Genomic DNA, 19,970 nt, shown 5'->3' on the forward strand with positions numbered 1-19,970 from the left:
ATTACTGCAGCTTATTGTCTCAGTTACCACACACTTAAGTTACAGAGGAAATGGAGCAAAATCATCTGAGATAAAGGTGCTTAAACGTTGTCAAGTTAATGCACATAAAAAAAAAAAATCACCTCCCATAGAGATAACACGTAAACTTGTCTGATTTTGAGTCTTTACCTTTAATAACAATTTGAAGTATGATGGTAAGTCTTCTTGAACCAAGAGTGTGGAACGCAAGCTTCTACGTGAAAGATGAATCATGACGATCACCCGTGACCGACACATCTTCAAAGGGATCAGTTATTAGAAGTGGAAGCCCTCGTGCCAAGCATATTGTCTCAGCAATTCCAAAGCAATGATACCCGTACATTTATGCATACCATAATTTCCCTCTGAAATCAATGGTAGGTATATTCATGTACAATTGCTTGCCTTGTCCATAAACTTTGCTTTACAAACTTTCAGTGAAACGTGTCATAACATAATTCTGTAACTCCATTAGCAGGGATTGACTTCATAAAGAAAGATATATCAAATTGAACGCTTAGCGCGTATAACTAAGGGGGATTTTAGCCTGATGCTCTGTTCTTCACTGCTCAGATACCAACAACACTCATTACCTACGGCTACGTATAGAGAAACAGCCATGACGAAAATAAGTTATTCCTTTTCTTTGGCAGATAGACACACAACCCCTTTAAACCACACTATAATTGACATGGAGGGACATGAAAAAGTTCATTACTACTACTGAACAGTGATGCCTTCTACTCGTGTGGCACAAGATACCTCTATAGCAACATAAAACCTGTCTACAACTCCGTTATTGCGTCAAACAATAACATCCTGGAATTTCAAAGAGATGAGCGAGACGCCATACACCTGGCCTAGAGTTAATTCATTCAGTTGCCATTCCTGCTCCAGTTGAGTTATGCAAATTATTTTCCGACCTGTCTTGTGACAATATAACAGGAACAAACGTAGAGAAAAGGAAAGGGAAAAGGAAAGGTGGCAAGCGGGGCACTGTACCAAGGGCAATTTAAACAATACGTATGATAAATGAAGCAAATCCAACCTAGAGCCTCCGACAAAAAAAAAGAGGAACTTGAGCGACTGTGTGTCGTGGGGTAGTATAATTGATAAGATAATACGATAAATGACATCGATCGGAATAAAGCTGAACTGCCAAAAGAAACACAAAGAAAGAGAGAGAAAAAAATGATAGCGTCCTGCGGGTCTCGAACATCTCGTCCTAAGGTAGTGCATAATGACCATGCAGCGCGCTAAGTGACTATAAAGCCACACGGCTGTACCGAAGATTGGATGTGAAATTCATCTTTAATCTTTTTTTATTTATATATATATATATATATATATATATATATATATATATATTTATCTTAAATATTTATACCATATACAACATGAAAAAGTTCATTACTACTACTAAACAGTGATGCTTTCCATTCATGTGGCACAAGATACCTCTATAACAACATATAACCTGTCTACAACTTCGTTATTGGGTCAAACAATAACAACCTGGAATTTCAAAGAGATGAGCGAGACGCCATACACCTGGACTAGAGTTAATCAATTCAGCTCCCATTCCTGCAAGTTATTTAAACATACATGTTCCTACCTATCCTGTTACAGTATAACAATAACCAATGAAGAGAAAAGGAAAGAGCAAACGAAAGGTGGCAAGCGGGACACTGTAACAAGGGGCAATTTACAACATTAAGTGTGACAAAATTAATGAAGCAAACCCAATCTCCAAACTCCAATACAAAACAAGGGAAATAGAGCAGCCGTGTTCACGGGTTACGTACACTTGATAAAGTAATACGATAAATGACATCGGAGTAAAGCTGAACTGCCGAAAAAAAAAGAGAAAAAAAAGAAAGAACGGATAAAAGTCCTGCGGGAGTCGAACCTCTCGCCTTCCGGTATGGCGTTATGAACAACCAGCGCGCTAACCGATTATGCCACCTGGCTGTCCTGAAGATCGAGTGCGAAACTTAAATCTAAATACTATCGTGACAGTGTTGACTTGTGATGGCGCTATTCAACTTCCCACAAGTGGCAGCGTGGATTCGATCAATATACAGTTGCAAAGAAAAATTGGGAATCGTTCCGTACAGATTGCATTCTCATTTTCAGTTTTAAATTGCAAAATTGTCAACCTGATGAGGAGATTTGAAAACATAAAATGCATGATTACTAAAGCTTGTTGTCTCAGCTACAACATATTTATGTTTCAGAGGAAATGGAGTAAAATCAGATGAGGTAAAGGTGCTTAAACGTTGTCAAGTCAATGCATGGTTTAAAAAAAAATCACCTCCCATAGACATAACACGTAAACTTGTCTGATTTTGAGTCTTTACCTTTAATCACAATTTCTAGTATGATGACGTCATCATATTTCAAAACCATCACATGGCCTTGAAAGGCAAATGTTCAAAGTGCAACATATCTGAATTTGGGGTAATATTGAGCTTACACAACAGAGTGAATGTCAGAAACAGTACCACAAAAAAATCAATTCCACTTTTTTGATTTAAAATGACGATATGATGACGTCATCGCGTATTCCTGGCAATACTGATACTTGGAATGTTACTTACAATTCATATACTTTTGTAATATGCAATAGAAATATAGGGTCAACGGACGATTTAAAGAGCTATGGCGAAATAAACAAAGACATGTTTTTTCACTATATTTGCAGAGAGACGCGCACGCGGAATTTCAACTTTGACGCCAGTGCATTCCTTTGTTATAGGTCGTAATCGATCGGTAATCAATGGATATTATTACTCAAAGTATCAGGAATCCAAATCAGTCAAAAAAATTGCATTTTCATGTTGCTTACGGGCTCTGCGCGCGAAATTGCGCGGACGGACGCGCACGCGAGAAAATGTTTGAAACGCTTAAAATTGTCTGAAACTTTGAGATTTCCCATTGGGAAGTCGTCTTGAGCCTTTTAAAATTTTGACGCGCGCTTACGCGCGCGTAATGATGACCTGTGTAACTAGCGTTAAAAAGTAAGATAGAGCGTGACCTGAACTTCATGTCCACCGAAAATGATACAGAAATGACATCTAGTTATGAAGTTACGATCGATCATGTGACAAGGTCCGAAAATCACAAAATGGCGCCTAGATGACGTCATAGATATGTAACTGTCATGAAAACCTTATTGTGGCTAGATTTTGTCATGAGACATGTTGACTGAAAATGTCATGTTATTTCGTAATGTCATTCTTGAGATATTGACGACACAAAATTGTCCAGAAAGAAAGAAGAATAAAAAAAAATAAAGAGAGATTTTGACAATCACAATAGGTGATACGCTGATAGCGTATCACCTAATCAGAGTTTTGAGAAAAACGCCTTGAAAGTTTTCTTTCCGACGCTAACATGATCAAGGGGAGGCGAGACAGTTTTCACCACTTGACAATAGAAGGCATGCTCCTAGCGACCTCCGCAATGTTCATTCAAGCTTAGCGCCAGCGGTCTATGCACAACCAATCAGTAACCAGGATGACATGCACTGACCAATGAGATCACTCCCCCGTTGCTAGGGGCGGAGTCTAGCTGCGGCGCTAAATCCAAATCTTCGGACACGTTTCTGTTCCACTGAAAGTCAGAAAATCATGGCCCAGAAAAACACTATTTTCTTGCCTTTTCTTTGATCATTTAGCTTCGAAATTTCGGCAGATGATAGAAGATACATTAGACTACAAAATTATTTTGTATAATGTCAAAAATAGAAATCCGAATGTTTTGACAGATTTTGGTGATCTGACTTCAAACTTGACTTTCTCGGCTCACCCGTCAGCGAGTATCCTTTTGTTGTAGCGGGTCACATACACTTGTGACTCTATACTTTCAAACCCTTACTTTTTCTCTTTCCCTCTCCCCTCCCTTACTATTACTTAATAGGTACCAACTACATTTACTGTAGGTTCCTCTTTATTTTCTATCTTGCTACCCCTTTCTCTCTCCCTCTCTTTCTCTAGCTCTCTTGTTATTTTTATCTTCAATCATCGCCAAGGTCATCCCATTGTCCCTATGTGTATTGCTGGAACCATTGTATACAGTGGGGATTTAACTCAACAGAAATCAGTGAGTCACAATTCAACCATAAAGAAAATAGATAAATAAATATGAAAAAAAAAGGCTTTTCATATCATTCAGAGAAAGCAGTCACACCAGCAGCACAGGCAGGCATTGCACAAACTGCATTAGGATTCCATTTACACCTACACTTTGTACTAAACACTCAATGCCATCATACAAACACTTCAACTCTTGAGACAATATGGCATTCCAAGAATAGATTCACTGAATTCTGACTAGTAAACAAAAACAGAATGAAACATAAAATCCCTTATTCAATGCAATTATGCCAGACACTTGTGCTGTTGGTTACTGTGTCATACAACTGTAGCTAGAATTGATGTAAAACTCTCCTCAAATGTTGGATTAAAGATGACTTTGATAAACATACATTTGTACATGTACATGTAGATGCATAAACTTCAGCATTAGAAGTTTCACTGAAACATGACAATATGGAATTGTAAAATTTCTACTTTTGTATGCTTTCACAAACAGAGATACACAACACCTGATATTATACCAAGAATATTAGATGTGCAGTGATCCCATTGGGTCAAAATTCTCCATTTGGCTTGAACTCTACTAAAACTCTTCACTTTAAATAGTATCATCCTTCTTAAAGTGAATTTAGAAAGAAAACCTGTATTTTTCACATCAAATTATGTACTAGTTACGATAATTTTCCTAGTGATGGGGGTCTGTCACGTAGGCCCTACTTCTTGCTTAATTGACAAAAACTTATTGCTGAAATGATTGTTAAAAGATAATTACACACACACACACACACACACACACACACAAAAGAGATATGTGAGGTGAAAGCATCATAGCCCTCAATATCAAATCTGTGGTAGGTTCTACAATGTTTTACATGAGGGGGAAAAACAGTGTTTTGTGGAAAAATAGAGAAACTGGAGAGATCCAATTTTTCTAGGGAGGGGAGAACTGAGTGCAATTAAACTTTCACCATTCTGTTCAGTAGAGCACAATCCTTGTACAAAATTTAACTTAAACCTGGGATGAACCTTCCCTTTAGCTACTGAGCTACGCATAACCCTGGCTTGTGAAGGAGACCAAGGTCACAGCAACTTCACATACAGTAGGGTTTCCTTAGCTAGTTTCTTTCACCTTCGAGTAGGCCTACACTGTACCAAGCTATTAACTGAGTAATCATGACACAGACACTACTGTACATGATGAGGTCCAAAATGAGGCGAGAGGATTGACATTGGCCTTTAAGACTTGGCTTTCTCTTTTTTTCTCTCTGTCTCTTTTTTTGTGTGTGATTTTTTTCTTCTCTTTTTTTTTTTTTTTTTTTTGGGGGGGGGGGAAGTGGTTACATTTACATGATACATGTATATGAATTAATACCACTGCATCAAGGAATCTTTACAAAATCTATTACTACAGAAGCATTCATCAACATCTGCGTCAGAACAACAAACTACTTGTATCTGAAAAGGCTAGAGTTATGCAGATTGTGAGAGAGATTTTGATTTACATTTTCTTAAAGGACAAGTTCACCTTCATATACATGTGGATTGAGATAATGCAGCAATATAAGTGGAACACATCAGTGAAGGTTTGAGGAGAATTGGACAATCTGTTCAAAAGTTATAAATTTTTAAAATTTCTGTGCAGTCACTGCTGGATGAGAAGACTACTGCAGTTGATGATGTCACATGTGTGCAATGATATAAGGAAAATATAAAGAGAATTCCACAAAATCTAATCTTTTTTTTAAAGTACAAATTCCCTCAACTTGTAACTGAAATATGTTAAGGGTAATATTACTCCCCCACCTTCTAAAAGAGGCAAGTCATGTGCTCTTCTGTTATGCGAGAAAAGGGAAAATATGATGAATTTTCCTTATAGTTTCTTTGTTGTACACATTGTAGTAGTCTACACATCTAGCGATCGCGGAACTGAAACTTCCAAAATTCATAACTTTTGAAGGGATTGTCCAATTTTCCTCAAACTTTCACTGATGTGTTCTACTAATATTGCTGCATTCTCTCTTGAAATCCTTATGTTTATGAAGGTGAACTTGTCCTTTAAGTTTAACAAACACAATACAATGAATGGCATATAAACAAAGAAGAGTTGGAGACTGAGATTCCCCCCCCCCCCCCCCCCCCCCCCGGTTCCTTGTTGAACATATGTACAACTCTCCCTCCACATACAATGTTTTAGAGTATGGCACAAGTTTTAGCATGAGTGTGGGCCCTCATGTAAACAGTGCTCTGCCCCGAGCTGTTGAATAAAAACGCAGTGATCACAAAGCAGCAACAATGCAAGTTCGGTGGGCTCCATTTTGACTCAACGTCACAATCATTTTTTTTTCCTCCCTCTTCTTTTTATTTGGGGGGGGGGGGGTGGAAGGGGTGCTACTTTATAAGAATTGCCTGACTTAGGGTACACCTTCCCCAGCAAATCTAGAATACAGCTTTCTCCCTGATATTCACATTTTACAAATTCTCCAATGGTATCATGACTTGCATATTCAGGTTCCCATTGTTGGAGGTTTTTTTAAGTTTCAACTATTGCAGAAAAGCAAATTGTGCACACTATAAGAACAAGCATAAACCTGGGAAAAAATATCCTGTCTTCTACCACCTTATACAATGTAGTTCTGATCTACAAATGTACTCTATATTTGTATAGCTGATGAAATTGTTTGGAACCTTATCCCTTTTCTCGGTAAATCAATCTTAACTCTATACATTATGTTTAATACACAATCAAATTGTTCCATTCTCACTGAAGAATCAGTTGAGTTCTCAAAGCATTTCCGCACTTCCACAATTTTCAACATTTAACACTTGTATTACCTTTGTACTGTAAGGTGGCTTTTCTCAGAAGAGAGAGAGGAAAATGGGACATGTTTGTCATAATTTTGACTTTTCTCCAACATTTTGACTTTTCTCAAAAATTGTGGGGAAATACAATTACAACTTTGTGATGGGGAGATAATGAAAATACACAAAAGATAATTTCTAGCACCCAGCTTGCATCCCTCCTCCCTGCATGTTATCTGCTTACAGAGCTCTGAATATTCAACAAGACTTGATCTGTTTAGAAATGGCTCTCTGAAAGATCAATCTTTCTTTCTTTTTTCTGCATCTACATGTATGGGATGAATGCCAGTGTCCTGAAGATAGAATGGGGGGAAAGAATTACAAGGCATAGATCTGTTCATTTGGCTTCATCCCCATTTATTTTGATCAGATTTACATCTGTATGACTGACCACAATTCAATAAAGGCACACAGCAAGCTCTATTGTGTATTTCTCCCCCTTGATGAGTCATTCTTGTTTGTGGTAACCCAATCCTACAAGTTTACCAGTATATATTGCCGACCATTAAATGGCATTGATTCACTCAAATGTAAATTTCAGCTCACGATGTCGAAGGGGCCTTCTTAACCCACTTGAGTCTATTGCCAGTCAAATGAACCTACATTTGTACATAATACATTGTATGCCTGCATACTGACGATACAAGTATCTTGTACAGTTCGTGGAATGGGGTGTTATAATTGAATAGTTTGGGATCAATTGATTCACTCAAACATGAACTTCAGCTCTCTACGCTGCATACGTCTTTCAACCCACGCAAGGCACTACCAGTCAGATAAACCACGCATAGTGCCAATCAGGTATGTCTCGAGTACAGTTCGTGGAATGTGTTTGCAAGATTGAAAAGATTTGGACCAAAGAATAAGATTCCTTTAAAGGGATGGTACAGTATTGGTGGAGATGAGAATTGAGCTTTTAACTTTTTACGAGATACCAAGAAAACACTTATGATATAGTACAGAGCATACCATTTTCAGAGGAATTCAAAGTTTATTTGATGAAAATCGGGTTTGGAATGACTGAAACATCCAAAAACAAAGCAAAACAGAGCAATCGTAAAAAAGTGTGGGTGCCACACTTTATTAGAATTGCTCTTTTTTGGATACATACACTGTATCTCAGCCATTTCGAAACCAATTTTCATCAAATAAACATTGAATTCCTCATAAAGTTACATGTTCTTTCGTATTTCAAAAGAAGTTTCTCATTATCTCACCAAAAAATGTTAGAAACCTGAAATTAGGTCTCAACCAAAACTATACGATCCCTTTAACAGAATTGAATTCTACAGATTCACAACTTTTTTTTCACCCTAGTCAACTTTTCTAACCTAGCCATATAGTGAAATTATACTTCTGTGTACAGCTGTGGCATTACATTAAATCAGTCTTGAACTTGGAAAAAAAATTTCAACATAATTTTAAGATGAGTACATGCCATAATCCACTTGCTTTTGATTCAAAGAAAAAAAAAATAACCCTATACTTCTATGATGTCTCTGCGACGACAAATGTGACACATTTCCTGCACAGCTGACTGTGATTGTCCGAATGGCGCACACCTGAAAATCTCATCGATGTAGCGTCTTGTAGAATTGCATTCACAGATAACTTGATGTAAAGTGGGAAAATAATCAGTGGAGAGCGGCAGAGACAAAGAGGTATCCATATCAGCGAGTGACAGCTCTTTCCTTGAGATGCAATCCATCATAATACAACATATATGTTTACCTTCGAAACAATCGCTGGGCCTCACACAGATATCCCCTTCTCAATGCATGGTGTCATCATGTACGCAACAGTACATTGTACCTCTAGTCTGTTTTCCTAGATGCATGCAAACCCTAATACTTTCTCTTGTCTCAGTTGAGGTCATGCATCAAGCATGTAACATTTTCTCTCATTTTTTTTTTTTTTTTTTTGGGGGGGGGGGAGAGATTTGTAGGTCTACTGTCTTGCAAGAAATAAAATAAAATACATCATTCCGTCCATGTAATTTACAAATTTTTCTGACTATGTTTTCCATTCTATCTCTTTTCATACAAGTTTGTCAAAACAATCTGGAAGATAATGGTGAGGGTAAACCAAAATTAGGTGAAACCTGTCTATTTCATTGTCTGTTTGTCTTGTTTATTTGTGTATTGTATGGAAAGGTCATTGCCCATGTATTTAGATTATAATAAATTTAAAGAGCAGCCCATTGATAAACCATTTGTATACTGTAGGCCTACTATCTTGCTATACATTTGTAGTGTGCAGTTTGGATTTCCAAGATTCAGCTTGCAGGTGTACACAGTCACACACACTCTTTGAAGATCTACTGTATCTACAAGCTATATCTTTAAATATACTATCTACTGTTTCTCCACTATTTCTGTCTGTTGATCTACACTGTAGTTATTTATGAACCTACATGTACTGATTTCTCTCCTCTCTATACATTGTATCTGCCTGCATGTATCTCTCTTTCTCTCTCTCTCTCTCTGATCTGTTTATCTTTTTATCTTGAATCTATCTATCACTCTCTCCTTTCTGTCTATCTGTCCATCTACCCATCTCTCTCCCCTCTCTCTCCTCTCTGTGTAGCTTTGGTATCTTGTTTTAATATCTCACTCTCTATGCAGGTTATGTACTCAACAAAGCCTCCATCATGCATCATTCTATGCGGTCTACAGTGTAGATCTTTATAATCCTGGCATTAAAGCGCCTCCATGGCAGTCAATGATGTTGATGCTAACCCACGGATTATACAACATCTCTGTTCCTATCCTGACCACAAGAGAGACTTGGTTGGAGATCAACAACAAACACAGTGTGGCTAAAACCAGGTGGCAACACGGAGCAGGAGTTAAACAATCGGTATCATCCTACGTAAAGCCTTTGAAGACAAATGGCTTGCACACAGGGACTTTTAATCAATCATAAACCACAACTTACTCATTGTTTACTGTATAAAGACTTACCAGGTAACCATTCCTCCCCCACCCCCCCCCCCCAAAAAAAAAATAAAATAATAATAATAATAATATTAATAGAAAATAAAAAATAAAGAATAATAATAATAATAAAATATAATAATTATAATGGTACAGATATTCCAATGGCATTTCCTTGTTTGTCTGTCAATCACGCCTTCCAATTCTCTATTTTTTCATTGAAAATGTTTTGTAGGATTTACACTCGTGATAATACTGAAAATCACAAAATCTATTACAGGATGACAATAAAAGTGAAATTAACTGTTAATGTCTGTACATACAAGCATTTTGTACTTTTTCAGTAACTACTGTAAATGACAAATTGTTCAGGGTAGAAACTAGAATACTCGTATAAGCCTACACTACTACACACGGACAAGCTATTCTCGCTATCGCCAATGACGTAAAAAGTACCCGGATGTGGCTTTTTCGTCAAGATTTAGTGCACTTCGTAGCAAGGGCACTTCCGGCGGGGGGCATAATTTGCACAGCGCTAGCGTGCGCGTACAAAATACGTGTACCTTACCTATAGCGCCGCGCCGACCATGGATACTAGTACAGTATATAGGCGGCTGTACCGCCCGAGCCAGCGAGTGGCCAGGCCTGTCATACTCGCACACTGTAGTCCCCGTATGCATTGCCCTAGGCCAGCGGCCGGCCTTGCATTAGCACGCACCATACACCACTTTGCACGCATAAGGGGAGCTAACACATACCGGTACACCGTACTGCTTGATCATGCGATCGATGTGCACATCACAGATCAGTCATCTCTGCATACGCTGAAAATATGCTGGAAAATATTCACCCACATGGATATCGTCATGGAATGACGAGAAACGAACCGTGATCTCGAACTTATCCTGTCTCCGAAGCAACTTCTTCCAAGTAAGTACGTAGGCACTAGGCCTACTACCAAGATGGCCGCCGTTTCCGCTTCAAAAAGACATTTTTGGCTATAACTCGGCTATTTTTTTTTTTTTGTCTATTGTGATGGTTTTGGTGTCTAACCCCATGTTTTAGGGGTCAAGGAAATGGATTATAATGATAATTTTAGTGTAAAACCTAATCTTCCACATGATACTAACCTTTTTTCCATATTTAGGGTTAAATTTTCCTTGTCGTTTACCCCTACCCCAACCGCCATTTTTTGTACTTTTTTTGTATTTTTTTCATGTCATGTTTACTACCATACTCCTGATAACAAGTTCTAGCTATCAATCTGGTGTTTTCTACCAACGATACAGCAAGAAATATACAAATAACTTATGTTATACATGTATACATGTGTCATGCAGATAAGTACACGCATGATACCACCTCCTCCATACACAACACAACACACACACACTCACATACACGCACAACTACAATGTGTATGCATGCACACTTCACACATGGCTACCTCATCTCATTTTCTGCATTATGTACCTACAGTAATTTCAATCTGTCGAAAAGGTGTCCTTTACACAAAATTTTGAATCGAGACAGTGTAGTGGAATTAATTATATTACTGGGCAACTTATTCCACTCTTTAACACAGACTATTCTGAATGAATTTAAGGTAGTTTGTGTTCTTGCATATATGGCTGATGGATGAGGTTACTCTGGCGAGTATTATGGATGGAAGAATTTTCCACAAACACATCAGACAAAAATGTATTTTTGAGGAGATCGACATTCAAACATAAATATTAAGCACTGAAGAGAAACCATTTCATCAAACAGCAAAAAATATGTAGCTGCAAAAACAACTTTAGGAGTACTACGTTGTAGGTGATCCATAGTTTGAATTTGTTATTAATGTACAATACCTGACAACTTTCTTTTGAAGAACATACAACTTGTGTGTATGAGTCCTAAATGTGTGTCCCCAAGCAATATTGCAATAATGTACATCAAATGAGGCATAACAATTGTATTGTATAAAGCAACTGGGGTATACTGGGGAAGGAAGAAACGAAGTTTGGATATTACATCAACACTGCGAGACATTTTAGTACATTGTATATGTTATTAAGTTGTTCTTTCCACGATAAAAATTCATCAACTGTAACCCCAAGTAGTGGCAAGAGTAGTACAACTTGTAGTTGTTGCTGTTTGCTGCTGTGGCACTTGCTGCAAGAAGTGGTTAGCAAGTCTACATGTTGTATGTACATGTTATGTCTGTTGTATTACAGCAGTACTTTAAAGGTCCTGTTTACCTTTGGGAGCAGTGATTTCAAAAATGTTCAAGATATCACATTTGATGCTTATGTACATTTGTAGTTGTCTAGTTCTGTTGTATCACAAAACATCCTACCATAAATTTTCACAATAAAGAATAAATTTAAGAAGATATCAGTGTTTTTCCCAATAAACCGTAACTGTAGACGGTTTAGCCTGGAAAAATTTTTATTATTCGACTATTGTTCACATTTTGTGTATTTAACAACACTTAACATCGATAATACGGATTCAAATTTTTACATTGGTTGTTTCTAGCCCCAACTGACATCAGAACTATTTTGAAGCACTAATGCTGGGTTTCTGTTTCATCTGCAAATGGTAAATTATGCCTTTAACTTCTTCCATTCATAAGCTGTTGCAGTTCCATGGAATTACTGTATTCTGTATCATTTGGTATGGAGCAAAAGGAGATGGGCACTCTCCGACCTCAATCATTTCAGTATACCCAGGTATCACGTACAAAATGTATGTCATCACACAGGTACAGTACCACCTGGCCAAGTTCCTTGAGAATCACCTTGAATCTCATACATTGTACTATGTACACCAACGAGCACTGTCAAACAGCAAAGTTCTGAAAGCAAGTCCTAAAGAGATGACTGAATATGATTTCCGGTACCGGTACCCTATTCAAGCTGAAATACTTTGCTCTTCAGCATGTTATGGGCCATAACGATTGTCCTATCATAATCTAAAAATGCTTGATGTGTTGAATAGCGGATATATGCTTGGGGCCAAATGATCAGTGTCCACTTCAGGGTGCTCTGGAATCTCTGCTCTGGTCTGATCATGATGGTCTCCACAAACCCTGGTCAAACAGCTGTCCAGGGTTGGAATGTCCTTGTGGCAGTGCAGATTCCACCCTTGGGTGGTCTGTTGTTTTGATGAGGTCAACTGTCTTTAATATGCTACAATGTAAATGCTGAATGAATACTTTTATTCACAGTCACCTGCAAAATTCTATTGCATGTTTAATACGCAGAAAACATACAAGTCATCCTTTCTTTTACTGAATACTTACAATGTATCAAACATCAATTTACACATATTTATTGCCCAAATATAAAGAGCATACAAACTGTAGTGCATTTTGTACATTTACAAAGCACTTTAGTGAAGAATTTAAACATCTTCGTTAATAAATGAATGAATATTATTGCTCCAAGGAAAACAATTTCAGCCACCCACAAATCACTTGTTATACAGAAAATAAACTCAACCTTCCAACTACTGAACACAGCCCTTTAACGACATGTATGACACCAAAATTGAAGAGCTTATGATATATTATGTACCGTAGGACCTACAATTGTACACAATATCTGCAGGAATCACTTGCCAGGGACAGACTTTGTTGAATACGATCCCAATCAACTGATCAAAACTTACCCCTGCAGCTGTATCACACTAGAAAGTTCTCATATGAAAACACGACACACTAGTGTAAATAGGCAATAGCATATTTTTGTGTGTCTGAATGCGCATTTTTACAATGTATAGGTTTGCACATTGATACAAATTTTGTAAAGATACACTGTACATCATTAGGATAAATTGTATAAAGACAAACAACATATTGTATGTAGATGGGAAATAGCAATATCAGTCTGTCCTCAACAGGCTAAATTTGCCACCCCTCCCCCCCCCCCCCCAAAAAAAAAAAAAATAATAATAATAATAATAATGAATAAATAGATAGGGAAAAGTCCTGCAAAATAAGGCTATCCTGCTCTTTGGACTACAATGTGTCAAAACTGTACAATTCCCTGCCTACACTGTATGTTAATGTACTAACTAAATTGCATGCATTGGTTGAAAGACAAGTGTATGGCTACAGTACATGACACTGTTGGTTCTGGACAGAAAAATCTGTCTGTTTGGAGGAGTTTTTGATCATCTATATATAATATTTTTTTTTTACTTTTATGGCCCTCCTCTGTATGGGAGGGGATTCAGCGAAGCAAGACATAGCCCACGCAGAACATATCCATGACGACAAGATGCAGAAGGAAGGATCTTTTGGTCAATGTAGATTCCTAGTAATAGTAGAGTTGTACTGAGTGCAATACAATGTACACTTGCACTATTATGGAAACATTCAAAGTGCAAAACAATTATATTCATATTCAGATGGACAGAAAAATCCATCTGTAAGGAGAAGTTTTTATCGGTTTCTGACTTCTAAGACTCTCCTCAGGGAATTCCATGAGGCCAGACTTTATGTACAGTAGTCTCGACGGAACATGTTCCCAATGATACTTGTAAGATACTACATTGGTAGACGATATTCAACTCGGACCACAGTGATATTTTCAAAGAAATGTGATATTTTTAAAGATCCAGTCACGGGTCAACAACCAATTGCTGCCAAAGATCAGTCGGCCTGATGAAGCTTCCAGGAGCGGACATGAAACGCCACCACTCCAAAATACAAGTAAAGTCTCGTAGTCGACTAGATTACAGATATATACCGGTACTGTAGTTCATGTGTTTATATAGTTTTCTAGTTACACATGTATTCATTTCAATGTTCACCCATGAATGATATGGCAATAAATCAAAATAAAAGTACAATATAAATCAAAATAACAGCACAATCAAAGCATTTAATAGTGAGACCCCACCTTGAATATGGCAATTGTGCTTGGAGCCCACAACTCAAGCGTGACATACAATTTAAGTACCATAGAAAAAGTTCAAAGAAGAGCAAAAAATAATACCCCCCCCCCCTACATAATCTGCCATATATGCTGAAAGATTAACACTAGAGAAATTGAAACTTCCTACTCTTGCCTACAGAAGACTCAGAGGTGACAATACTGACATGATCCAAGTCTTCAAAATCATGAATGGCTTCACTGACACCAACTGTTCCAAGCTTTTCAAAGCAAAAGATGAGAAAGTTTATTTTCGGGGCCACAAATTCAAGATCCAGGATTAACATGCACGTCTGAACATCAGGAAAAAAAAAAACTTCACTCACAGGGTAGTAACTCACTGGAACATGCTACCAATGTCAGCTGTGGCCTGTGGAAGCAACTAGGGCCTACAGTCAAAAGATTCAAGTCAGAAATAGACGTTTTCCTGTCAAAGAAATACAACAAGTTCACATACTCCGCAGAGTAATCATCTTAACTAGTAGCAGTCATTAATGCAATAAAAGACGAGGCATTTAAGTTTGACATACAGTGGAAAATTGCTGAAAGTGGGAGGGCATTACAAGACTACTAGGGCCTACTGTCTTTCCAGAAGCCCGACAAGACAGGTGAATACAGGTGAATACAGGTGGTAGTTCACATTCAAATGTCCACTTGTTTCACAAATGTTTGGTGATTCTGGGTGTTCTCGGGTCAGCAAACAGTCATCTTGATGATTTTTATGTAGACTTACATTTACCATATTTCATAAACATCCCCGGCCCTTTTTATTGATTAGATACCCTATAAATTATTACAAGTTTTATACAACCAACTGGGCGCATGGGGCCATGGGCAATGCAAAATTAATCAAAGAGATACACTGTACATCCATCATATTACTGCGCATGCAACTTGCAGGACGTAGATCTAGAATGTCCTGTGCAGTGTGCCGTGTGTCTGTGAGTTTATGACATGAATTGGTTGACAGTATGGAACCTAATGGTAGTGGTAGATATACCAGGTAGGATCAGGACAATACTTACGGTTCCGATTCTAAAGATTGCACTTTGGCCACGTAGTTGCACGGAATATAACCTTCTCTGCCGGTCAGACGCGAACGAGCTAGCCACCAGTCTCCCGAATCGTTTTGAACTTCTAGCTCCTCTCCCTTTTTAAACCCTAAATCGTCTTGTGTTCTCGCTTCATAGTCAAATAGGGCAACATATCTCTTAAAATTTGTCGGTTCATTTCGGCTCGAGCCAGAAGAAGGAACAATAGCAGATGCACCGCCGACGTACGGCTGGTGCGACGAGTGTGTGGGACCAACCACAATATGCGACCCCGGAGCCACGGCCGGGGTAGTGACTTGCATTCCGACATCGTTCGCTCCAGTACCAGCCACGGTCGACGATGGAGTGTAGTGTTTTTCGCTCTTTGCGAGTCCTAATCCGCGGAGACAATTTCCCATCTTGGTGTTTGCTCTATTCCAAAATTCAAAATCCAGAAATCATGGAAACTTCACCAATAAATCACGTCGATGTATCCATTTGTCCAGTTATCATGATCACCCGATTACTAACAGCATCACAATTCATCATTGAATGGTTTCGGCAAGCGACAACGTTGACTTACGTACAAGCAAATACGTACATTCAAAGGCATGCACAATGGGTGTTCCCTCTCACTAAAAATACAGTACGCTATTGGTAATTGGCCTAAGCACACAGTCTTTCCATGCATACGCCAAAATAAATAAGTCATTCCATTAGCCGTTATTGAAGGGGATGTTTATCTCAACAGACCCTAAGATATTAAAATTATATCTTTTATTCAATATAGACATCAATTTATGAGAAAATTTAGGTAACACAGCTGACGTGTAAGTAAAACACAATAGGCGGAGGGATATAGTTGTGTACAGTTATGTTATATGGCAACTTATAAACAATGAATAGAGCAGTTGCAGAGAAACTTTTTACCGACTCGTCGTGCAAGATGCAGACAATGGGCAAAATATTTTGAAAATGTTTTTGTAAAGTTATGATGTGAATTTTGCGCAATACAGGGGAACCCCCAAACCCCCTGCGTCTATAAAGCCCCTCTCCCAGTCACTTACACAGATCGCATCATTGATTATCACGATTCGTCGTTTGACTCCAGTCACCCGGCATTAGGACCTTGACACAGGAAACAAGTGGTCAGAAATTTTGAGTGTTTCTGACATGTGTAGAGGCCTAGGCCTACCCTAATAATAATAATGATAAAAAATAATAATAATAATAATAATAAAACAAATTTTTCTTTGTGTGTGTACATATTCAGAAAGATTATGTGAAACTACTTCCTCTTTAGTTATCTGGATCAAGATAAATCTTAGGCTTTGAGTATTATTAGGTGCGGTTTATCTACCTCGCGAAGGCTCAATCTATCCATGGGCGTAAATCCCGGGGGGGATGGGGGGGATATATCCCCCCCTGAAATGGAGGAGGGGGGGGATGGCCTGTACAATCATCCCCCCCTGAATTTTGAGGGGGAAAAATGGAGGAAGCAGAAATGTGATTGTATCAATTTTGGCATATTGCATGACGTTTGTACGCCGGCCTTCAGACAGGTAACAGAGCTGAATAGTATTCTATCTTGTAGGAAAATGTATAATTTTCTCAAGCGCTCGCTCGCTTCGCTCGCTCGCGAAGAAAGTAACATCGACATACACTGTAAGGTATGGCTCAGGCGTTGACAACGTCAAATAGTATAGGTCTACATGTAAACATGCTATGACGCGAGTAACTGGGGACCATCTGCTAAATATATACGAAAACATACAAACAAACAATAACAACAACTTTATCGCCATAATTGAATCCCCTCCATTTCCTGAATCATTCCTGAGAAACGACAGTGACTGATGACTCAGTCAGGATACATCTATGGGCATACCAAGGGAAGATCAGGGACGTCGAATCTATGGGGGGCAAAGGGGCATTTGCCCCGCCCCAAAGGAAGTGTTTAGACAGACAAATCATTTATCCACAAGCAATTCCCGAGATGAGGACAAATCTCGAACTTTCTTAATGGAAAATTGTCCAAATATCGCCAGAACTATGCACCAGATCGTTGTATTGCAATCATGAACATGCAAAAGGTCCACTAATACACCTATACAGGATAAGGGATAAACTTTGTACACTTTTGACATAGACGTATATTCCCTAAATTATCAAAGAGTGTGCAGCAGATCTTTCACTTAACAAAAGCAACCTAATATGTATAGAGGCGTCGATGGGGGGGGGGGGATGGTTCTCAAATAAAAGTGGGACAAACAAAAGCGAAAAATATAGCTACAAACGGCAGTTTTTGGAGTGTAATGTTAAAATTTTAAAGCTCGCTCGCTCCGCTCGCTCGCATTTAACCGCTATGCCATTCTCCTGATGTTGCTGCCAGTGATTGACAGCAGGTGGACCCGGTGCGCCCCCCCCCCTTAATTTCCAAAGCGAAAAAATACAGCCACAAACGGCAGTCTTTGGACTGTAAAATGTCAAAATTTTCAAGCTCGCTCGCTCCTCTCGCTCGCATTTAACCGCTATGCCATTCTCCTGATGTTGATGCCAGTAATTGCCGACAGCTGCACTCGGTGTGCCCCCTAAATTTCCAAAGCGAAAAAGTATAGCTACAAACGGCAGTTTTTAGACTGTAAAATGTCAAAATTTTCAAGCTCGCTCGCATTTAATCGCTATGCCATTCTCCTGATGTTGCTGCCAGTGACTGTGAGCAGGTGCGCCCCCCTTAATTTCCAAAGCGAAAAATATAGCTACAAACGGCAGTTTGGGGACTGTAAAATGTCAAATTTTTGAAGCTCGCTCGCTTCGCTCGCTCGCATTTAATTATTATTCCATTCTCCTGATGTTGCTGCCAGTAACTGCCAGCAGTTTTCGCCCGGTGCGCCCCCTTAATTTCCAAAGCGAAAAATATAGCTACAAACGGCAGTTTTTGGACTGTCAAATGTCAAAATTTTGAAGCTCGCTCGCTTCGCTCGCTCGCATTTAATCATTATATGCCATTCTCCTGAAGTTGCTGCCAGTAATTGCCAGCAGTTTTCGCCCGGTGCGCCCCCCCCCCCTTAATTTCCCAAGCGAAAAAATACTAGTACAGCCACAAAGGACATGTGGGACTGTAAAATATCAAAATTTTCAAGCTCACTCGCTTCGCTCGCTCGCATTTAATCGTTATGCCATTCTGATGTTGCTGCCCGATTGCTGGCAGTTGTGCCCGGTGTGCCCCCATAATTTCCAAAGCGAAAAAATACAGCCACAAACGGCAGTCTTTGGACTGTAAAATGTCAAAATTTTCAAGCTCGCTCGCCCCGCTCGCTCGCATTTAACTGCTATGCCATTCTCCTGATGTTGCTGCCAGTAATTGCCAGCAGTTGCGCCTGATGCGCCCCCCCCCTTAATTTCCAAAGCGAAAAAGTATAGCTACAAACGGCAGTTTTTAGACTGTACAATGTTAAAATTTTCATGCTCGCTCGCTCGCATTTTATCGCTATGCCATTCTCCTGATGTTGCTGCCAGTAACTGCCAGCAGTTTTCGCCCGGTGCGCCCCCTTTATTTCCAAAGCGAAAAATATAGCTACAAACGGCAGTTTTTGGACTGTCAAATGTCAAAATTTTGAAGCTCGCTCGCATTTAATCATTATGCCATTCTCCTGATGTTGCTGCCAGTAACTGCCAGCAGTTTTCGCCCGGTGCGCCCCCTTAATTTCCAAAGCGAAAAATATAGCTACAAACGGCAGTTTTTGGACTGTCAAATGTCAAAATTTTGAAGCTCGCTCGCTTCGCTCGCTCGCATTTAATCATTATATGCCATTCTCCTGAAGTTGCTGCCAGTAATTGCCAGCAGTTTTCGCCCGGTGCGCCCCCCCCCCTTAATTTCCCAAGCGAAAAAATACTAGTACAGCCACAAAGGACATGTGGGACTGTAAAATATCAAAATTTTCAAGCTCACTCGCTTCGCTCGCTCGCATTTAATCGTTATGCCATTCTGATGTTGCTGCCCGATTGCTGGCAGTTGCGCCCGGTGTGCCCCCATAATTTCCAAAGCGAAAAAATACAGCCACAAACGGCAGTCTTTGGACTGTAAAATGTCAAAAT

At 39.0% G+C, this 19,970-nt stretch overlaps 1 protein-coding gene across 1 annotated transcript in view; it reads right to left on the reverse strand.

Moving 5' to 3' along the window:
• The window catches only part of LOC140234308 (tyrosine-protein kinase Src42A-like), a 73,999-nt gene extending 57,615 nt beyond the window's left edge, over positions 1–16,384 (reverse strand). Inside the window, exon 1 of the mRNA XM_072314370.1 lies at positions 15,867–16,384. Within this exon, the coding sequence (XP_072170471.1) occupies positions 15,867–16,291 (425 nt within the window). The 5' untranslated portion in view covers positions 16,292–16,384. The remainder of the gene's footprint in view (positions 1–15,866) is intronic.
• Between the last annotated feature and the right edge of the window lie 3,586 nt (positions 16,385–19,970).

Source organism: Diadema setosum, chromosome 10 (assembly GCF_964275005.1).
Source record: "Diadema setosum chromosome 10, eeDiaSeto1, whole genome shotgun sequence".
Lineage (NCBI taxonomy): Eukaryota > Metazoa > Echinodermata > Echinoidea > Diadematoida > Diadematidae > Diadema > Diadema setosum.